The sequence below is a fragment of the Camelina sativa genome, chromosome 16 (genome assembly GCF_030686135.1).
Source record: "Camelina sativa cultivar CO46 ecotype springtype chromosome 16, ASM3068613v1".
Classification (NCBI taxonomy): Eukaryota; Viridiplantae; Streptophyta; class Magnoliopsida; order Brassicales; family Brassicaceae; genus Camelina; species Camelina sativa.
The window spans coordinates 19,147,565-19,171,219 of NC_141895.1; the positions used below are offsets into that span (position 1 = coordinate 19,147,565).

Consider the following 23,655-nt stretch of genomic DNA (forward strand, 5'->3'; position numbering starts at 1 on the left):
CTATCTTAAATAAATGAAGATCATGAATATATCATGCGAACTTTATAAAGGTTAGTGACTATAAAACTGAAGAGACGTTTGAATAGACGAATACATGGTCCTGTGATTTTTACACAAATTACATAGCTTGAAATTTCAAATTTCATAAAAATTTGATAGCAAAAATACATAATCGCGAGAGAAATAGAATGTATAAATTTATTACTTAGGAGCATAAATCATATAATATACCAAATTTCACTATAAGAACTTGAAATCAGAAAGAAAGATAATGCATACTATGAAAAGAAAACCAAAAAAGATAGATAACATTCATGGAAAAAAATTAGAATGATTTTTTGTGGTTGAAGGCTAATGGTGTGAGCTATCTTTACATTTAGAAAGAGGTCACAACTGTCGACAAAGTAAATACAATACCAAATTGCTAGTAGTATTAATGTAAATTCCATAAAGTAGAAACTAAATCGCTAGGGTCGTTTGCTAAAACATCTCATCCCTTGATAAGCAAGAAAATTTCTTGATATCATAAAACTGTATATATTTCTTAGGAGCAAGCACACTAAACAGATTCGATACAAAATAAAATAACTAATGGAGATTCTTTCTTGATAAGCAAGAAAATTTCTTAGGCTTCTACTAAAGGAAAGTAGTACTTAAACAATTCCAATAAGTGGGAAAGGTGTCCAAAACACTAAATCAACGAGATAATAAAAGATAGACACAACAATGCATACAAAACACATCCAAAGTTGTTAACACGAGATAATGTATGATTTGAGGACAATTTTTCCCACCTGGCATGTTCATGTTATACAATATAAAAAGGTAAACATGAAGCTGGGATAGCTCAGTTGGAAGAGCGTCAGACTGAAGATCTGAAGGTCGCATGTTTGATCCATGCTCACCGCATTTTTCCTTTTTTTTTTTTTTTTTTTCTTTTTTATCATCACAACTTCTTATTAGTCTTCAATGGTTTCCTATCATTGATGTTTTCTTTGTCAATCAAAAAACATTCTCTCAACTGTGAACACACAGGACAATACCGTAAGTGATTATCACTCTCTGTGAGAAGTTTCCTTTATGATCACAAATATCTGATTAAGTACAATTTAATTGGTGACAGAGCTAAGGACATACTTGATAATATATATCTAATAATTCTCAAAAGATCTTTATTTGTATATTAGTATTAAGTTATAAGATAATGCATATGCATAATAAGCCATACACTGACACAATATATGGATGCGCTACTCATATGAGTTGTTTGAAATAAGTGGATCATTATCTACTTAACCGTGAATACAACTGAAAGTCTGAAATAGAAAACCTAAAGTTCAAAGAACTTGAAATTATGAAGAAAGATAATGCATACTATAATAACAAAAATGAAACAGAAAAAAAGATAGATATGCATTCATGAAAAATAAATTAGAATAACTTTTTGGTTGAACGCTAATGGTTAGCCATCTTAATTTACATTAAAAAAAAAGATGTCTCAGCTGTCGACCAAGTAAATACACTACCAAATTGCTAGTGGTGTAAATGCAAATTCCATAAACTAGAAACTCTAGGGTCATTTGCTAAAAAATCTCATCCCTTGAACCAAATATCAGAAAACTGTATACTTTAGGAGCAACACAAAACAAATTCAAGATGAAGTTAAATGACTAATAGAGACTCTTCCTTGAAACGCAATAAATGTGTCTGAGGCTTCTAAATGACAATCAATACTTAAAAATCCCTAAATAAGTTGGAAAGATGTCCAAAACACCAAATTAATGGCACAATGAAGATAGAGACTACCGATGAATACAAAACAACAACCTAAATTAATTGATAATTGAAACACAAATCTTCTCTCCTATTGGGATATTGTCGGAGGAAGCCAAAACATGCGACCGGGTGGTGGAGTAGAGTCGGAGAGATAGCGGATAGCACGAGAAACCAGCTCAGATATAAAATTGGTTTGACCGGTGTAGTCAGGATTAAAAAATTTCAAGTAAAATCTCCGGGTTTTTTTCTGAGTAAATGACAGTAGAAGATAGAAAAGATGGACAAGGCACGTCGATGTGAGTCCTTTTAAGTAACTATTTGCAACTTTTGTGGTCTTGGTGACTTGGAGTTGACTCGCATTGACATTCATTGTCCATCTTTTTTATCGTCTACTATCATTTACTCCGAGTCACCAAGACCACAAAAGCTGCAAATGGTTGCTTAAAATTGAAAAAAAATAAATTAACAAAATTAGACCGAATAATATTCAACCCATTCATCTCTAAAATTGTTGTTGAACAAGTTGAACATTTTGGTTCTAAGATTAGTTTATTTTTTCAACTTTTTAAGTTGAATGGGTTGAATAATTTTTTAAAAAAATTCCAACCTCTTCCATTCAAATGGTGAAAATTGATTGAATAAGTTTTTTTCAACTCCTTCAACATTTTCAATTGTGCAACTATTTGCACCCAAAGACCGAGTCGTGAACCGTAAAACTTAACAGCGACCACACAATCTTCTTCATTTGAAGATGAGACAGAGACATTGACAACATCTTCGTATTTGTCTTTGGTTATTGGAGGTAAAGGTATGATCTTCTTGGAGGGGTTTAAGTGTTAACGAATCTTAACATCTCTTAATGTTATATCTTTATTGTTCACAAAAGCTAACCACCCTCTTGAGGATCCTATCTTGTGAGATTTATAGACCTCCCTTGGTAGAAACTTGTTTTCTATCTTCACTTGGCTCTTGCTTTTCCTCGGATCGTAGAGGTTGAAGTTGACGAAATTTTCCACCACAAGAAGATTTTCTGACAACATCTTTGCCGAGAAAGAGATGCGGTGTTGTCGCGGCTGTGGCCGTGGTCGTAAAGATTTCTGTTGTTTGGGCTGTTGAAAGGTTTGAGATTCGACTCAAAGGCTGAGACATTGTTGTAAAATCCTAGTTTGAGAGAAGAAAAACATAGACAATAAACCCTAGACATCAAAACCCTAGACAAGAAAATGTGAAGTTTCTTTAACCGGAAAAAGGCTGTAAAGAAAATTCAGTAACACACACCCTATATTTCTATGCTGTTTCTACAATTACCCCCACTACTTATTATTGTTACATTGAAGTTCCTATATGGGATAAATGATTATGATTTATGTGAACTGTGTTTAGGTTTATAGACTATAAAAGCACATTTTAAAAAAATCAATATGATGTCCTGTGACATAGGAATACTATATGTGAAAAATTGGAGAAGGCGTTTCATTGATAATCAATAAAGTGTTGGTGTGTTTTGTAGAAAAGGTGAAAAAATGATAATAATAAGAGGTTTAACTGATAATCTGTAAAGTATTGGTGTGTTTTATAGAAGAGAAAAAATGTAAAACATGATAAATGCGGTGAGCGTGGATCGAACACGCAACCTTCAGATCTTCAGTCTGACGCTCTCCCAACTGAGCTATCCCCACTTTATATTTGTTCAGTTTTTGTTAATATAATAACTCACTTATCATACATATGAAAGATGTAGGGAGTCTCTCTATCCATGATAATCCCCATTTCTTTTTTATCATTCCATTTTGTTATTTTGATTTGAAATTGTTACTAATCTTTTTTTTTTATTGAAATTTTTTAATTAAAAATATTTAAAGACTTTTTGAATTCTCTAAATCTTTTATTTAAAAGTTTAGTTTTCTTACTAAATAGAATATAGAGATTCACAAAAACATTGAAGTAGTGATTGATCAAAATTTCAGAACTACTGTAATACGTCATTTTAATATTTTTGTGATGTTAACATAAGATTTTCTTACCTTGAAATGATTACTGAGAATTTCCTTTCAAAATTTTTAAATCTATACAAATGTTCACACTGTTTTTAATTAACACATAATATTCACAACACAAAAGATGGTAAAGAATGGTTTTTGTTTCCGGTTTTGGCATATATGATCTTGCCTCTCGCATTATCAGCAATCTCTCTAACTAGATCTACTCCACCACCCGGTCGCATGTTTGACTTTCTCCCACAATATCCCAATAGGGGAGAAGAATTTTAATTTCAGTTTTCATTTAATTTAGGTTTTATTGTATTCACCGCTAGTCTCTATCTTCATTATGTTGATGATTTGGTGTTTTGGACATCTTTAATTTCCAACATATTGTTGGATTTGTTTAAGTACTGATTGTCCTTCTTTAGAAACCTAAGAAACTATTGGTCATTTAACTTCGTATTGAAATTGGTTAGTGTGCTTTTTCCTTCTAATGCATACAGTTTTCTGGTATTTGCTTTCAAAGGATGATATATGTTAGCAAACCACCCAAGCATTTTGGTTTTAAGTTTATTGAAGTTCGCATAAACACTAGAAGCTATTTGGTATTTATTTACTTGCTCGATAGATACGACCTCTTTTCAAATATAAAGATGGCTCACCATTAACGTTCGACAGCAAAAAAATCATTTGTTTACATAATTGCATTATCTATTTTTTTTCATAATATGTATTATCTTTCTTTGTAATTTCAAGTTTTTATAATGAAATTTAGGTTTTCTATTTCAGATTTTGAGTTATATTCACCAATAAGAAGAGAATGGTCCGCTCATTTTAATAACTCATATAAGTAGATAGAGTTTGCGCATCCATTGTGGCATTGTATGGCTTATTATATGTATGCATTCTCTTAAAAGTTAATACTTATACTAGGATGGACCCGTTGTACACCACCATATAATAGTTTGTATATTTTTATATATAATTATAAAATAATTGATATTTGTTTTTTTTAAAAAATAAAATACTAAAGTTTTATAAATATTTTATTGTATTTGCAAACATTTACAATATTAGTTGTTAAATATACAGGTGGTGAGTTTGAAAGAATTATAAGTATGTTTTTATATTAAGAATATGGGAATAAGTAATTTTATTAAATTTTAGCATATACTATTGAGTTAATATTTTAAATAATTTTGGTTTTAAGTTATAATTTCAGATTAATAATTAGAATCTCGATGAATACTAGGATATTTATTAATTACTATATTTATTGTTAATGATAAAAAATAGAAATATTAGTATATCGATGAATGACCATATATAGAAAAATAATGAGGATCTGAATCATTGAATTGGTTATATATTTCAATTTTGACCAAATCCGTAAAGATGACATAAAAATGTATTTAAAAAGTGTTAAGATTGTTTGTTGATCAACAAGGGAAGTAGCAACAATAGGAAACCATTTAAGATTAGTGAGTAATTGTGATAACTAAAGTAAATAAAAAATAAAAAGATGCGGTGAGTATAGATCGAACACGCGACCTTCAGATCTTCAGGCTGACGCTCTCCCAACTGAGCTATTTCCATTTGATGTTTGCTGAAAGTTTTGCTTATTGAAGATGATGGATATTCTTTATTTATGTTTTAAGTTTTGAGATATTTAAATTCTATTTCTCTATATACTTGGATTTGTTTTGAGGAATGAAAACAAGTATTTGTTATAAAAAAAATGATGGGAATCTCTAACACATAATCCACTTTTTTGTGATTTTGAAATTTAAATTGCTACTAATTTTTCTTTTTATTGAAAATATTCAGTAAAAAGAATTTCTGAATTCTCCTCATTTATTTAATAGTTTAATTTTATTACTAAATATGTCATAGAGATTCATAAAACACTAAAATAGTGACTGGTCAACATTTCAAAAAGTACATAAAACATCATTTTAATATTTCAAAAACTACATACAACATAAGATTTTCTCGCCTCGATAATATTTTGTTCAAATGATTAATTATAATTTTTTTTAATTATCTAAACATATATGTTCACAATATTTTCTCTTCTTGATTATATTTTGTTAAAATGATTATTTAGAATTTTCTTATGAATTATCTAAACATATATGTTCACACTATTTTTACTTAACACATAATATTCACAAAATATGGTAAATAATGCTTTTTGTGTTGATTTTTAAGGCCATGAAATATTAAGCATGGATTAAAAAAACGAAAGAGACAGAGGCTATTGGTTAATTTGAGTTTTGGTCTCGATATTTTTTTGTACAAAGTATAATAATAAAATAATCATAAAACCCACATATAATATTATATATACACACAAATTATAAGAAGCGCATATATTTATATTAATTTACAAATAAAATTATACAAAGAATATTATTTAGAAGAAATAAATAATACTATATGAATTAAATGCAGATATTAATCTGTAATATATGAGATGAAGATATTTAATATGAGATACAAAAATATGCATAAAACACAATCTTCCCCACATATATCTAGGTCGTCATCCCTTTTTATGTTATAACTCACTTATATTTTATAAAGAGATTCTCAAAAATAGCATTAAAATAAGTTTATGTTCCAAATTTAGCACAACATTTCAAAAATTCCAAAAATAGCACTATATTTCAAAATTAATCTTTTAAAATAAAATCCTAAATTCAAAATATTAGACCCTACCCCTCAAAACTAAAACCTAAATGTGAAATTGAGAACCTAAACCTAAAAAAAAAAATTCGAAAAATTAATTTTAAATATTGTAATGTGTTAAATAGTGCTAGTTTTGAAAATTTATGCAGTGTATACTATAATTGTCCATAAAACTTGTTTTAGTGTTATTTTATGATATTTTTCTATTTTATATAACGTATAGGAAAAATCATAAAAACAAACACATCAATAAATTTCCTTATATCATTTAATGACTCTGGCTACAGAGGAGAGTTAGTTTCTAGTTGTAACTAATCAGAATGAATTAATTACTTTGGGCTCGATGATCGCGATGATGATTAATAATTGAGGCGACATTTGGAGTTTTCTTTGAGGGGTGCCGCCATGCACTTTGTTTATTCGATTCCATATAATCCAAATCTACATATACATTTTTTGAGACATTTCTAAAATAAATCCTCAAGTTGGCACTTATTTTACAGGCATGTCATTGACATTAAATAATTAATTTAATAAACAAATTAATTTTACTTATATTTGATTTTTTTTATAGAAACTAATTGTTTTAAAAGGTAACGAACATAATTGTATGTATACATATGTTATTTCCTTATTTTATAAGGAGGTGAGAGAAGAGGTATTGTTCTTTAAAAATTTGAAAAACTGATTTGATAAAAAGTGACTTTTAGCCTCACATACTATATTTTACTTTCACGGGTTTCGTATAATGAATTTTGCGGATTAAAAATCTTTGAACATGTTGCGTGATCCGCCTAGCATGGTGGGTTTGGACTATAGAACCAACACTAAAACTATAGATTTGTAGTCATAGTTTGGAAAATTAACTTATAAATTATTTAGTATATGAACTACAATATACTACACATACTACAACACATTCTTAATATTCAAAAAAAAAAATTGTATACACTAACATACCATATATACCTCTGTTTAATTATAGAAAACAAAACTAAGTGTTTTAAAATTTTATATTCTATCTAATAACAAATTTAATTTAAATGTGTTATAAACTGTATAAAACGTAAAAAGAAGAAAAAAATTCTAAGCAAAATTATAAATTGATTAGATAAAATTTAATTAATTTGAAATTTGAAAACTAAACAAATTAAAAATATTATTTAAAATATATTAATTTATAATTTAGTTCCGCGGTGTACTGCGGGTGAAAACCTAGTAGTTTATCATAATGAATAAATTTTATGCCTTCTCAAGCACTAAAATGTCGTTCTATGCTCCTCCTATGTTTACATGTTGATTTTTAAGCGGTTTTTATCTCCAACCGCATAAATCTCAACTTCCTCCTCGAGATCTACCTTATCAATATTCTTACGAAAATCTTCGACATCATACTTGAACTCGTTTGGTTTGTCGTAAATCATTAGAAAATTTCCTAGTATAACAAGCTTAGATTCAAAATAGCCAAATTACGTTATATTTTCTTATGCATACAATGGTGTGCGTAAAACAATGATGTGCGTAATCCACTCTTTGAGCTGCCAAAGTTGATATTTGTATCTTTAATTAGTATGTTTTAGAAGGTTCAAACTTTACCGTCTACAATTCAGAAATAGCAAACTTACTGTGACAAAAAAAAAAAAAAATTCAAACTGGTAAAACCTATATGCTTTTTAGTTATACTTCTCTTACAGACTTGACAGCATAAACTTGTTTTGCGATATTGGTTGCTTCGATAAAGGATTATTGTCACTATCTTTTCTAGACTACTACTTTTGCTATCTTTTCATATATCTGTCATTGTGAAGGAATGCTCATGAGTCATTACAAAAATAAGTAAAAGATACTATTCAACAAATCATTTGTCAAGATATTATTACAAGCTTGTAAATTTCCCTTTCAATTCATCTTTGTTTATCTCAACAATATGAAGTTAAAGTCTTTCTAGTATGTAAGAATCTGCGTGGTTGGAGGTATGAAACTAAAACACTTTCAAAGTTTCATATAAAAAAAAACAGAAACCCCTCTGTTTCTCTCAGAGTATCTCTGAACAATCAAATATTTATGTCACGATTCCGACAAAGAGTTATCATAAAAAGACTTAAAGTCGATAACGAAGAGACGGAGACGATCCCTGGTTTCTCGAATGTTGAGAAAGACTCTAACTTTAATCTCACTAAGAAGACCCTTCTCTTCGATTCCCTCAAAACCTTCGCCTAAAACCCTAACCCTACATCAGAAGACCACCTTTGAATCTACTCTGCGCCATTCCCTAATCGCTCACGACACTGATCAAGCATGGAAGGTCTTCCGATCCTTGGCCGCCGCTTCTTCTCTCCCCGACAAGAGCCTCCTCAACTCTCTCATCACCCACTTGTCTTCCTTCAACCAAGCAGATCAAAACACTTCCCCCAGGCACAGACTCAAGCGTGCCTTTGTTTCTGCTACTTACGTAATCGAGAAAGATCCGATTTTGCTGGAGTTTGAGACTGTTCGTACGGTTCTGGAGTCGATGAAACTGGCCAAAGCTTCAGGGCCAGCGTTGGCTTGGGTGGAGTGTATGTTTAAAAACAGGTACTTTGTTCCGTTTGATCTCTGGGGGCATTTGATTATCGATACGTGTCGTCAAAATGGAAGCTTGGCTTCGTTTCTTAAGGTGTTTAAGGAAAGCTGTAGAATTGCTGTTGATGAGAAGCTTGATTTCATGAAACCGGATTTGGTAGCGTGTAATGCGGCTCTCGAAGCGTGTTGTAGGCAGTTGGAATCTCTGGCTGATGCTGAAAATGTGATTGAATCTATGGATGTTTTGGGTGTGAAGCCTGATGAATTGAGTTTTGGGTTTCTTGCTTATTTGTATGCAAGAAAGGGGCTTAGGGAGAAGTTAAGTGAGCTTGAGAATTTGATGGATGGTTTTGGGTTTGTGAGTAGAAGAATCCTTTATTCCAATATGATCAGTGGATACGTTAAGAATGGTGATTTAGATAGTGTTTCTGATGTTATACTGCATAGTCTCAAAAGAGGTGGAGAAGACTCGAGTTTCGGTGAGGAAACGTACTATGAATTAGTTAAAGGGTTTATTGAGAGTAAAAGCGTTAACAAATTAGCCACACTGATCATTGAAGCTCAGAAGTTTGAATCTTTATCCATTGAGGTTGACGGATCTGGGTTTGGAATTGTAAATGCTTGTGTGAAGCTTGGATTTTCAGGTAAAAGTATTCTAGATGAAATGAATGCTCAGGGAGGATCTGGAGGGATTGGGGTGTATGTGCCGATCTTGAATGCCTATTGCAAAGAAGGCAGAACAGGTGAAGCTACTCAGCTGGTTACAGAGATCAGTAGGTCTGGTCTTCAATTAGACGTTGAGACCTATAACACGATGATCGAAGCTTCCATGAAGAAACAGGATTTCGTATCTGCGCTTACATTGTTTAGGGATATGAGAGAAACAAGAGTAAAGGATTTGAAAGGATGCTACTTGACAATAATGACAGGTCTCCTTGAGAATCAGAGACCTGAGTTAATGGAAGAGTTTGTGGAGGAAGTTTTGGAAGATCCTCGTGTAGAAGTGAAGTCCCATGATTGGAATTCGATTATCCATGCCTTTTGTAAATCTGGACGCTTAGAAGATGCAAAGGTGACATTCAGAAGGATGGCTTTTCTTCAGTATTAGCCAAATAACCAGACTTACTTGTCGTTGATCAATGGATATGTGAGCTGCGAGAAGTACTTCGAGGTGGTGGTTTTGTGGAAAGAGTTCAAAGATAAGAAAGCAAAACTGGAGCATGCTCTTGCGGATGCGTTCTTGAATGCGTTGGTGAAAGGAGGGTTCTTTGGCACGGCGTTGCAAGTGATAGAGAAATGTCAGGAGATGAATATATTCGTAGATAGGTGGAGATACAAGGCAACGTTCATGGAGACTCAGAAGAATCTCAGGTTGCCAAAGTTGAGAAAGAGGAAGATGAAGAAAATTGAGTTTCTTGATGCTTTTAAGAACTGGGCTGGTCTTACCACATGAAAAACCCCTCAACGATCAAATTCAGAATTTGTCTTTGTGCGGGGGCCAAGATAAAGATTGATTTATTATTGTTGTAACCAAATGTCTAGTGCAAAATTCCTTCGTAACTGATGATTTCGTAAGCAGAGGCCTCAATAAGAACGACAGGGATATAAGAACTGACTTTTGCACATTCACCGAACCAATTCTTGATGGCTCTAGCAGCTTCAAATATCTCTTCAAATGCTTTCGAAGTGATTAATAACGAGAAAAGCATTAAAAATGCGTTGGCAGATTAAAAATGCATTTTCACGCAAAGCTTACAGTTGCCTAAACCAAGCAGCTACATTTATTTTTATGTTCTAAATTTAAAAGATTGTTTCTCTATACTTAGCTCATTTTTTTGAAAGTTCAAAGAGAGAGTTTGAATAATTCTTGTTCCACACTAATTAGTTCTAGATAATTTCCTTTCTTTCTATGTTCAAGTTCATATAATATTCTTTAAAAGCTTTTAGTGTAAATAATCATAAAGATGTTATTACTTTAAATATTGGAAAAAGTTTATATTCTAATAAATTACAAGTCGATCAAAAGGAGTGCCTACTAAAGACCATCTAAATGATTCTCCGTTAGTAAAACCCGTTTTTGGTTTTTACAAGACTGACTCCAACAAATACTACTCCGGCTGAAACTGTATCTTTTGGTAATTTTCTGTGGTCGATAAGAAACTGCAAGTAATCTGGAGTCCACGCCTCTGGTTTGATACTCAGACACCACGCCACGCCTCCTGCCAAAGTTTGAAACACTCTTTTCTGTGTATATTTACAAGTAACCCGAAAGCCCACCTCTGAGTTGAGAGGTTAACCATCAACATTCCTCATTGCTGAGTTGATCAATGTGCCTGTTGTATTGGCCTGAAGAAGCAAACTTTACTCTGCCCTGAATGTCAGATGTGGAGCTATCAATTGACTGTGCTGACTGTGCTGCAGCTCAGTTGAAGAAGTATTGCGACTGTAGGACTTTCCTCAGATCAAAGTCGCCTCGTTCTGGTAATGGCGGAAAACTTAGGTCTGGGAAGGACTCCTGGAAATTCTCCAACAACTATCAATTCACAGATAAAACCATCCATCATGATTTTAGTTATAAGAAAACAAAGACAGAAAATTGTAATGTTGGTGGTAATTGTATTTCCCCCTGAAAGATGTAATAAGTAGATTCTTTTACGTTTTCTAAGATTGGCTTTTCGTAGAGCTCGACAAACTTCTCTCTGAGTATTGTGTTCATTATATCAACATCACTGGCATGCGTCCAGAACGAATCATGCACCCCTACAAATTAGAAACTGGTATGAAGAGTAAGAATCTAGAATGAAAAATCAACATCAGTTAGATGCATACGGGAAGGCTAAAGCTGACCTGCGAAACTCAAGCCCGCCCTGTTGCAGGCAACTGCTGTCATCATCATGTGAGACCCATCAAGAGAATGTATAAGATTTGGTGCGAAAGCTGTCATCTGCCTCCGCGACTGGACCTGAACCAAGAGTACAGTATGTAGTGCAGAAGATGAGACTACTCTGCTTAAAACTCATGAAATCTTTAAATTTATCCAAAGGCTACATCATGATAAGATATAGGCTGAACCCTACTCTTTCTACGAATAAGAATGTCGAGTCATAACTCCCATTGATGGAAAATATGGAGAAAAGTTATGGTGAATAAAATTTGCTGGGGTTACCTTATCAGTCTCACGGCTTAGAGTCAAGACCTGAAGGGTAGTCTTAACCTGCCAAATTTGATGCCTCAATTTCAGTAATATTTAAGAGAGTCACTATCCAGTTTTTCAACTGATCATTAGTGCTCCATGTATCAAAGAAGTTAGAGCATTACCAAGTGTCTACCAGGAACCCGATACGGTTGTACAACTGGAAGGCCGAGAGGAGTCGTCCAACAAACTGCTTTGTTTTCTGAAGCTATTATCTGTCCAGCACAGAAAACAGCTCTCATTGTCGTAACCAATTATAAGAGAAAAATTGGGTCCCGAGAAAAATTCCTTCCTAACTTATGATTTCTTTAGCAATGGCCTCAATAAGAGCGTCACAGGTATAAGAACTGACCTTTGCACAGTCACCAAACCAAGTCTTGATAGCTCTTGCAGCTTCAAACATCTCTTCCAGTGCTTTCAAAGTGATCTAAAAAATGAAATAGAGAGGAGTGAACCTTGGATCCCAAAATCCAAAAAATCATTCGCAGATTAAAAATGCATAACCAAAGAAAGCATATCGTTGCCCAAACCAAGCAACTATAAACTTGTATCAGGACAACAACAAAACTAGTACAACTATACAAGTACGTTGTTGGAATTTATATATATCGTTGCCCAAACCAAGCAAGTAAATTAAAATTTTCTTACTTTTGCTGCATAACAAGCTGCATGAAAAGTCAGCGAATCATCGTCCCCAAAGGTATTACGTTCTTTTAACCTCTTCTTTATTTGGTCGCGTGCGCCAGAATAAGTAACACCATACACTGATGTCATGACCGTCTGTTTGACCAGCTTTCTGTCAACCTACAGAATTTCAATAGTAGAGTCCTGTTGTCAGATAGGATGATCACAAACAAGTATTAAAGTGACATATAGTAGCAGTACATCTGATCCATATGGTGGTGGGATAAAATTTTGTTGTCAAGTAACATGTTTGGCAGGAGGTAGCCTATTTAACAAACAAGAGATATGAATCACCTGGTCGAGCATGAGTTTGGCATATTTGGCATTTGGAAATGTTTCAGGATCTTTCTCTGCGTCTTGCTGCATGATCTTGAGAACCCTGATTTAAAATTTAAACCAAGTTAACAATCCTGTCTGATTAGAGTGTTCATATAGCCAGAGAGATAAGGGAATACAAAGATAAATAAAGTACCTAACAGCAATTTCGGCATAAACATCTGCCGGCTTTTCACCTGTTACAAGGTTGACAGCATCTGCTCCCAACTATAAACAAAACCAATTGAAAGAAAGGAATCAGAAAACGTTAAGGAGAAATATATTTGCCTATGTTCGATAGAATGAATAAAATAAAAAAATTATCGTTACTGAAAAACTAATGGCATACCTTATCCCTCCCAAGAGCAGCATAATGTTGTAAGCCATTACATGAACCATCCTTGCAATAAAAATTAATACAGGAAAAAAAAGATTATCTACTTAAAGAGCATAGATGATGATAATGCAAAGCAACAAAGGCGTCTATATAATTTTCATTTCACTAGAATGTCACAAAAGTTGTTTATGTACAAAGTATGGATAAAATCTAGCAAGTACCTGGTGGATGGGGATATGAGATATGGCAGCTTCAGGAAAGGGGCTTCTCAAGGCTTCTGAAAGATTAATGCAAGCAGCCAAACACTGAAAGGGATCCTCTGCGTTAAGCCACCATCTTTTTCCTTCAAGAGGTCTATCAGAAGAATCAAATATATCTTCTAAGTGACTCTCAGTAAATGCAACCCGATCCTTATAAGCCAACTTATCAACTCCACCAGCATATAAGTTTGCTATATGAATCTTCAGCCAACGCAATCCCGATTTCCCAAGAGGCTTTCCCTCACAAAACTCAAGGATGCCTCGACAGAGATCAGACCCAAGATGGTTAAGATATGGATGCATGGGATATGCTCGGCCACGAAAATCAACGTTGTGAGGGTAGTAAAAACCTTCCTCGTCCTTCATTTTACGTGCCACCTGCTCAATCAAATGAAAGTAAAATGATGTTTTTATACACTAGAGCAGCAAGAGGAGCTCAAAAAGAAGCCTTCTCTTACCTCGAGTTTGAGCTCTATATCGCACCTTTGTGAATGTCTCTCACTATTTTCCTTATTTGCTTTTTTCAATTCCCATTTCCAATGTTTTACATTCTCCTGGTCTTCACTTGTTGGCTCTTCTGGAACGGGTACCTTTTGGAGTTTATAAAGAGGTGAGAAAAATCAAAATTTCTAAAAGAGAGGTATGAACTAAAATTACTTCCTTCACTGAAGAATATGGAAAGTAGATAGGTGAATAAGAGCTATAAGTATAGATTCATAAAGAAAAGGAGAGAGAGAGAGATCTTACATCTTCACGATCAACCAGACCACCAAGTCGACCTCCATTAGCCCAGATTCGGTCAACCAAACTTAACACCTTTTTGTTTATTCTCCACTTGGTGTTTCCTAGAGTATCTAAAGCCTGATTAAACAAAAGGAATCACATGAACTCATTTATTCATATAACAAAATATTCATAATTTTGAAACTCCCAGTTCTGCTTTTAAGAATCCAATAAATGGTTAAGCTCAAGCAACATTAACTTCCAATAAAGATGAAGGATATCAGACCTCAAATACTGGCTCCAGTTGCTCCTTTGGAGTTTGTTTCATTACAGTACGTTGTTGTTTAGCTCCACGTGTTCTCATGGCGTATGAAGGCAAGAAAAAGTGTGCCCCTTGATCGTACCTGTAAAATACTGTCAAGTTACATAGCAATTCTAGAAACATACATGAGCAAACTGTAGATATCCGCTGTATGACGGGTAAATAAGAACGAATGCCCAGAGAAGGAGAAATCTATTAAAGGGATCTAGCAAGAGTAAAAAAGAAAACAATATAAGTCCTAATTATTGGTGAACATACCCTGTCCAGTTTCGAGGAGGTATTAGCATTGGCAAGTAGGGAATGACCATATGTCTAGCCTGTTTAAAAAAAAGGAAAATGGTGAGAGAAGAATAGAAAGATTGTCCCAAACTCAATTTAAAATGCCTTGGTACAACTGATATCAGATAAAAGATCCGCAAAACAAAGTCCACGATTCTGCTTACTGATTTGTCAAGGCCCTTTTTGACCAGAGGATCACATTCGATGCAACCATATCTCCTGCTAGTCTTTCTGAGGAAGAATACAATAGAATGTAAATAAACAGCAGCGACAAGGAGAGGGAGAGACAGATACATGTGAATGAGCATAAAAGAATCGCAAGACTCTTACGTATTTTCTAATGTGACAGTTCTGAAAGTTTGCTTAAAAGCAGGTCGGATGTCAGGTGGACCATCATCAAACTGTTCAGCTGGAGGTTGTATATAAGCATTTTGCATCAACAGCTGAATCAAACGTGAGCCAACCTAGAAGCACAATAGCCGATTTTAAATCACAGAGAAGAGAAAAAGGGAGAAGGAATATAAGAATTAGTACAAAGCGCTGTGCATTAACAAGTGTGGAAGTATAAACAAACCTTCACTTGTGCCTCTTGACCCCATTGCTTGAATGAGGCATGCTTCTTCACTAACGCTTTTACTTCCCTCAATTTCTTTTTTTTCATCAGTACAGAAACCTGTTTCTTCACCCTTTCCGTTTCTTTGGTCACAGTTTCTTCTGAAACATGCACAGCTTCTGATTCATCATTAATCGTCTTGTCAGTTGCATTCTTTTTCTTCTTAGTTTTCTCCAAAAAACTGTTGATCCTGGCCTGCTCCATCAATCCAATGAGTCATTTTTATGATTCTACTTAGATTCACTCCCAAGTCAATTTCTCAAGTCAGTCTAAACCTATAACATGAAATAGCAACAAAAGCATCGAGAGATATTGAAACTTTACCTCCTGCTCAACGGCCTCCCCAATCTGAGTAGCAGCATTGACTAACTTAACAATGCCAACGCCTTCCGTATTAGTCATCAACAACCCCATCATCTTATGCATAGTGATAACAGCCATCATATCAGCCGGGAGCTGCTCCATAAAAGGCGCATAAGGAATCTTCCCTTTCTTGATCTTGAAAGCATCAAGATCGGCTTGAATAGCATTACGCAGAGGCTCAAACCAGCCGAGAAACAAAGACTTCACATAAGGCAGATTCGGTGCAAGCTTCTGCTCACACATATCCGCTAGAATCTCACGACACTCTCTCGCAGCTCTTTGCCACTCTTCAGTCTCCATTTTCACTTGTCTTTGTTTCAGCATATAGTACTTCTGTACTCCCATCCCTGCGATGACTCTCTTTGGCTGCGTCGCTGCAAGCCTAGCCTTTTTACGGATTCTCTCAGTCTCTTTCTCCATCTCCGTTATCAATTCGTTAACTTCATCAGACCCAGAAGAAGAATCATCATCAGGATCAGTAGAATCAATAGCTTGCGCAGCTGTTGCATACCCTTCAAAAGCATAGCATTGACCATGAAGAAACGAACCCAAACGACCCAATTCGTTAATTGGGTTTATCGATAAACCATTTCTAACGCCAATGAGATTAACCGAAGAAATGATCCCACGAACTTTATTCACCGGAAAATGAGTACCGGAGCTAGAATCAGATAAAAACTTAACCTTTCTTAATGAAGCTCTTCCCAAAAGGTTCCTCCACATTTTTTTCAATCGTCTTTGTGATCGCCACGAAATGGCTTCAGGTAGATTAGTTCCTCCACGAGCACAGTCTCGGGCTATGTAGCTATTGGATTTTGTAGAGATGTCAATACAAACATAGAAATGAAAGAATGAAGAAGATTCGATGAAGAGAATTTTCAAAAAAAAACTCAGACTTGGGTGAAGAGAAGGAGAGATCTGGAGAGAAGAGAAGGCACCGTAAAGTTAACACACAGCCGCCGAAATAAACCCTTCATAAAACCTTCGGTTTCTGCTTCACATTTCATGGATCTTTGTTCAACCCGACCTGTTTATCAGATCCGTTACCGCATTTAATTGGGCTCAAAGCCCATATTCTAGCACTAGTTATACACTATAATTATAGTAAATAACATAGCTATATCAACAAATCAGAGTGGCGCAGCGGAAGCGTGGTGGGCCCATAACCCACAGGTCCCAGGATCGAAACCTGGCTCTGATAAAACTCTCTTTTTTTTTCGTTTTTGCCTTTATAAACTTTGGGCTTCAAATAGCTTGGCCCAATGCTGATCACATCTATAAGCCCTTCATAGCAGTGTTTTGGGAGCTCCATTTGTCTTTTCACCAAAACTGTAAATTTTAAAAACCACAGTATATACAGTATATTTTTTTGGTATAAGTATATTCAGTATATGTTATTTTGAATGTTAATTAAGGATATGAATTTATAAATAATGTGAAAGACCGCAAAAATCATCCGATAAATATTTATTTCTTATTTTTATTATTTGTTCAAACTTCCAAAAGTAATGACACTAGAGTGGTGTAAATAAAAACATTTTCACGGGTATGTTACTTAAACGGTTTTACCATTCGATTAAATAAATCAAACATGGTACGTACGAAGGTGAAAATTAACAGATCAGAAACAGACCACGTGCATCACGTGACGACCTTTAAATTTGATAGGTTAGAATCCCGTCTTATCACGTGAAACCCACGTGTCATCACAAGCTACGGTTCGTTTACAGAGCTCAACCGGGTAATCTCGGTACGTACACGTGTCGAAATCGTGAAACTGACGGACAAAAAAAACATAACTGAGAGAGTTCATGTAAGTCTCTCCCACAGGTAATCAAAACTCAACCGCGTCACGAGTCACCCACAAACAAAAAAAAAAACAAACAATAGAAGAAGAAGAAGCTCTCGTCGACGGAAAAAGTTGAGAAAAAAAAAAAAAAAAAACTCCGGCGAAGATGAGAACCGGAAAAGGAAATCAAGAGGAAGAAGATTACGGTGAAGAAGACTTTAGCTCTAAACGTGAAGGTCCTTCTTCCAAAACTACTGTTCATAGCAACAACAACAACAGAGGTAAAACTTGTTCGATCCAATTCTAGAGATTTTTTGAATTTTCTTTAGATATTGGTTCTTCGATTTGTGTTTTTGATTGGATTTGAATCGAGATGGATTTGGTTTTGGAGAGTTTGGGATTTGATTTGCTGGTGTTTTTTGAATTTGGAAAGCAGATGCAAAGGAAAATGATAAAGCTAGTGCGATACGTTCTAAGCATTCAGTCACTGAGCAACGGAGAAGAAGCAAAATCAATGAAAGGTATGAGGATTTCAAGCTTTTTTTTTTTGTGGTGGCTTGCTCTTGTGAACTGTGGAGATTCAGAGTAACAATCTTTAGGATTACTTAAGACTTTGTGTGTTTGGGAATTTTGCTCTGCCTCAATGCTGTGGTGTTGATATGTGTCTTAGTTATACTATCATCATCTTTGTTTCTGTATAGTATGAGTTTTGAATTTTTTTAAATCTCTTGTCAGGTTTCAGCTATTGAGAGAGCTAATTCCCAACAGTGAACAAAAAAGAGATACTGCTTCTTTCCTTTTAGAGGTATTTCATGATGTTTTATGTGATAATATTCATTGATTTTAGATCTTGTTAGCCTTAAATAGTCCTTCTGTTACATTCTCTAGGTGATAGATTATGTCCAGTATTTACAAGAGAGGGTGCAAAAGTATGAAGGATCGTATCCAGGATGGAGTCAGGAACCAACTAAGCTGACACCATGGGTAAAATTTTCACTTTATATCTTTCAGAAACATGTTTAGATGCGTTCAGCTTCGGATATGTTATGTTCTGTACCTACAAGTGTTTCTGCTGCCAGTTTTGTGCAACTTTTAGCTGAATTTTTATGTTTTCCTGATTGGAAACAGAGGAATAATCACTGGCGAGTTCAGAGTTTGGCGAACCACCCAGTAGCTATAAATAATGGATCTGGTCCAGGTATATCTTTTCCTGGAAAATTTGAAGAAAACGCTGTGGCTTCTACACCTGCAATCGTTGCAGAACCGCAAATCCCGATTGAGTCTGACAATGGAAGAGCTATAACCGGCAAACCGATTGAAAGTCAACCTGAGTTAGACGACAAAGGATTACCACCAGTTCAACCTATTCTTCCATTGGTACAAGGTGAACAAGCTAATGAATGTCCTGCTACTAGTGATGTGCTAGGCCAAAGTAATGACCTGGTTATTGAAGGTGGAACCATTAGCATCTCTAGTGCCTACTCGCATGAGTGAGTTAAATCTTCTAAGTCTGCCTCATTTCTGTTAGTTTTTTTTTTTTTTTTTATCGAAGTGATCGATTGGTTTCTTATTAATGTGTATTCTGAAATGACCAGGTTATTGAGCTCATTAACGCAAGCTCTCCAGACCGCTGGAATTGATTTGTCGCATGCAAAACTTTCCGTCCAGATTGATCTCGGGAAACGAGCCAATCAAGGACTAACTCATGACGACCCATCAAGTAAGGTAAATTAGTCGGCTTCACATTCCATGTAAACAGTAACCATATACGATGATGTTGATACATACTCTATGCAGAATCCATTATCATCTGATACACAAGCAAGAGATCCAAGCTTTGAGGAAGAATCTGAACAGTCTCATAAGCGCATGAAAACACTGTGACATTTCTCTGTAAGGCTCAACGGCTTTGGAATATGTATTGACAGATTGCTTCTATCGTGTACATTGTTTGGCTTCTAGGGGATTCCTACAGTCGTTAAGATCAATTATGGTTAGTAGATTCTACGTTTTTTGTGGTTATGAGTTTGTATCATCTTCTTCAGCATTCATGTAATCTATCAATATGATGTCTTGTGGAATATCAGATTACGTTTCAAGTTATCACATCAATATGATCTTCTTTTGTCTATACCCGTTAGCAAGAATGAGACAAACTGATTTATGACTTCGAGCAAAAGACGTAATAATAGAATCAGTTCAAGCTACATTAAAGATTACATGATTCTTTCATCTGTTGTTGTGATGACCCATAATTTTGATAAGAAAAGCATAATCAAATGCAGTCTCTTCGCATTGAGCATACCGACCACCTTCACCGAAATGGCCCCCGTTCATATTCGTTCTCAGAATCACAGCTCGTGAGCAGTCGTCGCACGTACTCTCCCGTATCTTAGCCACCCATTTTGCACCTTCCCATACTCCAACCCTAGAAACCAACAAACACAAAATTGTGATCCATAAATTCCAAAACTTAAAGTAAAATCATTCTTGTGTGAAGCTTACCTTGAGTCATGAAACGAAGTTGTGACGCATGGACGGATAGCAAACATCTCTGCGTATGTTATCATATGGAGAATAGCTAAGGATGGATCGGAAGTCGGTTTGGATGTCCGGATTCCCAAATTCTTCATGGTCCAAGAGTGTGAGAGGTAAATTTGAATCTGATAATGTGTTTAACACGTCTACGAAAGGAACCTGCACAATGGTACATCTTGATCATATATAAGCGTTTGCATATTATTATGGACACAGCCAAAGCATTTGCTACGATAATTAATATTCTAACCTTCAGAATTGCAGCTCGAAATAGACTCGGGTGCATATTCATGGCTGCAGCTGGAAGGATAGCTCCTGCGCTGTACCCAACAGCAGCAAGATGGTGTCTATGCACATAACCCTTTTCGATTAGATAATTTGCACTGTATATGAAATCTTGGATTGAGTTTTGTTTTGATGATCCAGTTCCGGATTTGTGCCATGAAAAATCCCTACCACCTCCTCCCCTGAGACCAAAATGAAACTATCATGCCAAGTGATGAGTGATGACAAACCAAGCAAATTCACTGGGAAATCACATGCTACAGAAAAGGATAATCGAATGATTTAGTAATGTTTTATAACTGACCTCACATCAGCAAAGGCAATTACCCATCCACGATCAAGCATACTCAATCGATTTGTGCACCAGCTTTTGTCTAAAGCTTCTCCATATGCACCATAACCTATCAACATTCCGGGCGATTCACTCTTCTTCCATGCTTCTCGTGAATACAGAATTGTAAGAGGGACTTCAACTCCATCGTGTGAAGAAACTTCTTGTCTTTCACAAACATATGCATCAGATAAACCCTCCCATTTAGGCATTCGAGAATCTAACTGACCATCTTGTTCCTCACTCGTTCTATTATCAAGTTGACCTCTGTTCTCTATCGAACCATCTGCAGGGTACCATGGCGTACTAGTACTACTATCAGAATTACCTATAACCCCTCTCTCCTGTTGCACTACTGAGAACAATCTTCTTGACACATCATAGTCGACGATAGTGTCAGGAATCTACAATACCAAAAACAACAATAAGGTTATTCAGAGAAATAATCAGAGTAGAAAGAATCATTTTACATGCAAAACTACTACGTTATGGCAACAAAGCTACAACAATAGAAGAACTCGTTTGTTAAATTAACTAAGTAAATATACCACAGGAGATGAAAGCACCACTCGGTAAATAGAGCTCTGAAAGTTGTGGTTTGAACCTGGCGCTACACTGCATTGATCAGCTGGAAGAGGGAAATACCAGGGATTAAGATCATCCATTTGCTGCAAAAATAGAAACATACCTTAGTAAAAATGTAGGAACACCGAGAGAGAGAAAACAATAACGCAAGATTAGTCAGAAATACCTTCATATATGCTTTTACGGGCATATCAATGGAACATAGCATAGGGGTGCCATTCTTATTAAGAAAAAGCACCAGGTAGTCATTGAACATGTCCATATCTTGTATTACCACATCATCATTTGGGCAGAAAACGATCTGACAAGAAAAAATCAGTATTATTCTCTATCTCAAAAAAGTTACAGAAAACATGATTCATGATTTATAAAATAACCAAAACCTGCCATTTGGATGCTTCAAGTTCTTCCACTAAGCATCTGGTCAAATAATACCCTTCACCAGACCACTCACTAATTGCATTTGAGGGAGAATTTGTAAGAATGTAGAAGAACCCATTGTGGTGTTCAAGAAAACACTGCACGCCAGGGACTCGCTCATGAGTTCTTCGTAAATCGGCCATTGGCTTATCAGCATTTACAACATAAACCTGAAAACAAGATAACTCACCTTGAGCATAAAGTATATGTGTAATAGAGACTATATAAGAAAATGCAATTGAAAGTTCAAAACAGGTTAATTCCTCGGATGAAGTCCTTGAGTTTGAATTGATAGTAACAAACTTGCCATCTTTTGTGGTCGTTATGTCTACACAGAAACTGGAATCCTTTTCTGTAAACACTACGGTATCATCCCTCCCATCTGATTGAACATTTGTAACAACAACCCTGCAAAAACATGTCACAGTTGAACAAACAACCCCAAGTTTCATAAAGACAAAAAGCCATCAATCTACTACTAGTTTAAGTTTACAGTATTTGCCTGTGAGGTCTTTGGTTTTCATCTGCAACAGTATAAAACAAGGTGACTCCATCCAAAGCCCATGCCAAGCTAACAACTCCATCAACTTCCAACCTCGGAACTAAAAGACCCGTTCTCAAATCCTTAATTTGGAGAAGGAAACGTTCACCTCCCTCGGGATCAACAGTGTACGCAAGATAGTTATGATCAGGTGAAACCCGACAAACCCCAATGTGAACATAACCTGAAGTAGTAGTACACATAACACTTGCTTAATAATTTACAATTCCAAAACAAACACTGCAAGATTTTTACTAAAGGAATAAACTTTACCGTACTGCTCTGCGATTTGATTCCAGTCAAGCACAACTTCTTCTTCTTCTCCTCTACGAAAAAGACCAGAGAGCCAATTTGTTTCAACCTTTTCCAATCTCCTACACAGAAGTGGATACTCTTTTCCTTTGGGTATGTATTGCCTATATAACCTGCTCAATCAACAATTCAAAACCCCAATTCAATCAAAAGCTCACTACTTTTTGACTCGAATAAAAAAAAAAAGAGTTTTCAAGATTATAGAGAGATGAACCATGGTCCCCAACGCTCAGGAGGTGTGAAAATCTCTTCCGGAATACGAGTTTTCATCTCGGAGACTAAATCACGCCTTAAGGCTTCTGTGTCAGCCATGAAAGCTTGAGCGTACGAGTTCTCACGCTGGAGGTAGTCGACGAAATCGGTATCGTCTGTATTCTTCATCCAGCGGTATGGATCTTGCCTTGTGATTCCATGGGTTGAGACCGTGAATGGGATCTTCTTTGGAACCGGAGGAGCTTCCGTCGGAACAGAGAGTGATGCTGTTCGTCGAACAAAACATTTCGTCGAGAAAGACGAAATCGCCAGAGACAAGAGTGATGATATTGTCGGCGACGACTTGGTGGTACGCCGGAGAAGAGATGTTGTCGTCATTACAAAATCTCAGAGCTAAACTAATAAAACCTCTCCAGCAACGAATACATATGTCAAAATCAAAAGTTTCGATTTTTTTTGGGGTAATTTTGTATTCAAAGTTGTAAGCTTTTTTTTACTACAAAAAAAAAAAAAAAAAAAAAAAGAAGTCTCGTTTTTTTTC

General features: G+C 35.3%; 3 protein-coding genes, 3 non-coding genes and 1 pseudogene across 9 annotated transcripts; 4 read left to right on the forward strand and 3 right to left on the reverse strand.

The window, feature by feature from the left end:
- Positions 1–836: 836 nt before the first annotated feature.
- TRNAF-GAA (transfer RNA phenylalanine (anticodon GAA)) lies at positions 837–909 on the forward strand. Its single transcript has one exon. It is a non-coding gene; the product is annotated as a tRNA-Phe (tRNA).
- Positions 910–3,382: 2,473 nt separating this feature from the next.
- On the reverse strand, positions 3,383–3,455 carry TRNAF-GAA (transfer RNA phenylalanine (anticodon GAA)). The gene has a single exon. It is a non-coding gene; the product is annotated as a tRNA-Phe (tRNA).
- Positions 3,456–8,492: 5,037 nt separating this feature from the next.
- Positions 8,493–10,622, forward strand: LOC104750732 (pentatricopeptide repeat-containing protein At1g68980, mitochondrial pseudogene; annotated as a pseudogene). Its single transcript, XR_015583923.1, has one exon. The product of XR_015583923.1 is annotated as a pentatricopeptide repeat-containing protein At1g68980, mitochondrial pseudogene (transcript).
- Positions 10,623–10,952: 330 nt separating this feature from the next.
- On the reverse strand, positions 10,953–17,102 carry LOC104750733 (DNA-directed RNA polymerase 1, mitochondrial). 2 transcript variants are annotated; one of them, XR_015583921.1, is made up of 19 exons: positions 16,062–17,102; positions 15,699–15,932; positions 15,455–15,588; positions 15,289–15,355; positions 15,104–15,162; positions 14,810–14,927; positions 14,548–14,661; positions 14,259–14,390; positions 13,762–14,178; positions 13,553–13,603; positions 13,361–13,431; positions 13,183–13,267; positions 12,853–13,008; positions 12,557–12,631; positions 12,330–12,419; positions 12,178–12,225; positions 11,859–11,973; positions 11,668–11,785; positions 10,953–11,544 (listed from the first exon to the last, which is right to left on the reverse strand). XR_015583921.1 is itself a non-coding variant. In XM_010472571.3 (19 exons), the coding sequence occupies exons 1-19, from the start codon at positions 16,821–16,823 to the stop codon at positions 11,434–11,436; spliced, it is 2,943 nt and encodes a 980-aa protein (XP_010470873.1). In that variant the 5' UTR covers positions 16,824–17,102; the 3' UTR covers positions 10,953–11,433. The 2 variants fall into 2 exon arrangements, 1 of the variants encoding a protein (XP_010470873.1); XM_010472571.3 differs by having other exon boundaries at positions 11,668–11,771.
- A 127-nt stretch (positions 17,103–17,229) lies between these two features.
- Positions 17,230–17,301, forward strand: TRNAM-CAU (transfer RNA methionine (anticodon CAU)). The gene has a single exon. It is a non-coding gene; the product is annotated as a tRNA-Met (tRNA).
- Positions 17,302–17,789: 488 nt separating this feature from the next.
- LOC104750737 (transcription factor BIM2) lies at positions 17,790–20,020 on the forward strand. 2 transcript variants are annotated; one of them, XM_010472574.2, is made up of 7 exons: positions 17,790–18,170; positions 18,326–18,410; positions 18,625–18,694; positions 18,778–18,873; positions 19,018–19,379; positions 19,485–19,614; positions 19,687–20,020. In XM_010472574.2, the coding sequence occupies exons 1-7, from the start codon at positions 18,056–18,058 to the stop codon at positions 19,771–19,773; spliced, it is 945 nt and encodes a 314-aa protein (XP_010470876.1). In that variant the 5' UTR covers positions 17,790–18,055; the 3' UTR covers positions 19,774–20,020. The 2 variants fall into 2 exon arrangements, with proteins under 2 accessions (XP_010470876.1, XP_010470879.1); XM_010472577.2 differs by having other exon boundaries at positions 17,927–18,170; positions 19,485–19,609.
- Positions 20,021–20,036: 16 nt separating this feature from the next.
- On the reverse strand, positions 20,037–23,648 carry LOC104750736 (uncharacterized). The gene is given in 12 exon segments (XM_087490544.1): positions 20,037–20,317; positions 20,395–20,421; positions 20,423–20,586; positions 20,678–20,894; positions 21,017–21,447; positions 21,592–21,711; positions 21,795–21,929; positions 22,012–22,218; positions 22,285–22,456; positions 22,551–22,773; positions 22,863–23,014; positions 23,116–23,648. Coding segments are annotated over 12 exon segments (2,424 nt in total). The 5' UTR covers positions 23,493–23,648; the 3' UTR covers positions 20,037–20,118.
- Between the last annotated feature and the right edge of the window lie 7 nt (positions 23,649–23,655).

Bases quoted from the DNA above. Each gene is read 5' to 3' on its own strand.
- LOC104750733 (XM_010472571.3), bottom strand. From the start codon at position 16,823: ATGTGGAGGAACCTTTTGGGAAGAGCTTCATTAAGAAAGGTTAAGTTT. The intron at 14,391-14,547 runs GTAAGATCTCTC...AAACTCCAAAAG, and splicing joins GTCTGGTTGATCGTGAAGAT to GTACCCGTTCCAGAAGAGCC. The intron at 12,420-12,556 runs GTCAGTTCTTAT...TGTGCTGGACAG, and splicing joins GGTTTGGTGACTGTGCAAAG to ATAATAGCTTCAGAAAACAA.
- LOC104750737 (XM_010472574.2), top strand. From the start codon at position 18,056: ATGAGAACCGGAAAAGGAAATCAAGAGGAAGAAGATTACGGTGAAGAA. The intron at 18,695-18,777 runs GTATTTCATGAT...TACATTCTCTAG, and splicing joins CTGCTTCTTTCCTTTTAGAG to GTGATAGATTATGTCCAGTA. The intron at 19,615-19,686 runs GTAAATTAGTCG...TACTCTATGCAG, and splicing joins ATGACGACCCATCAAGTAAG to AATCCATTATCATCTGATAC.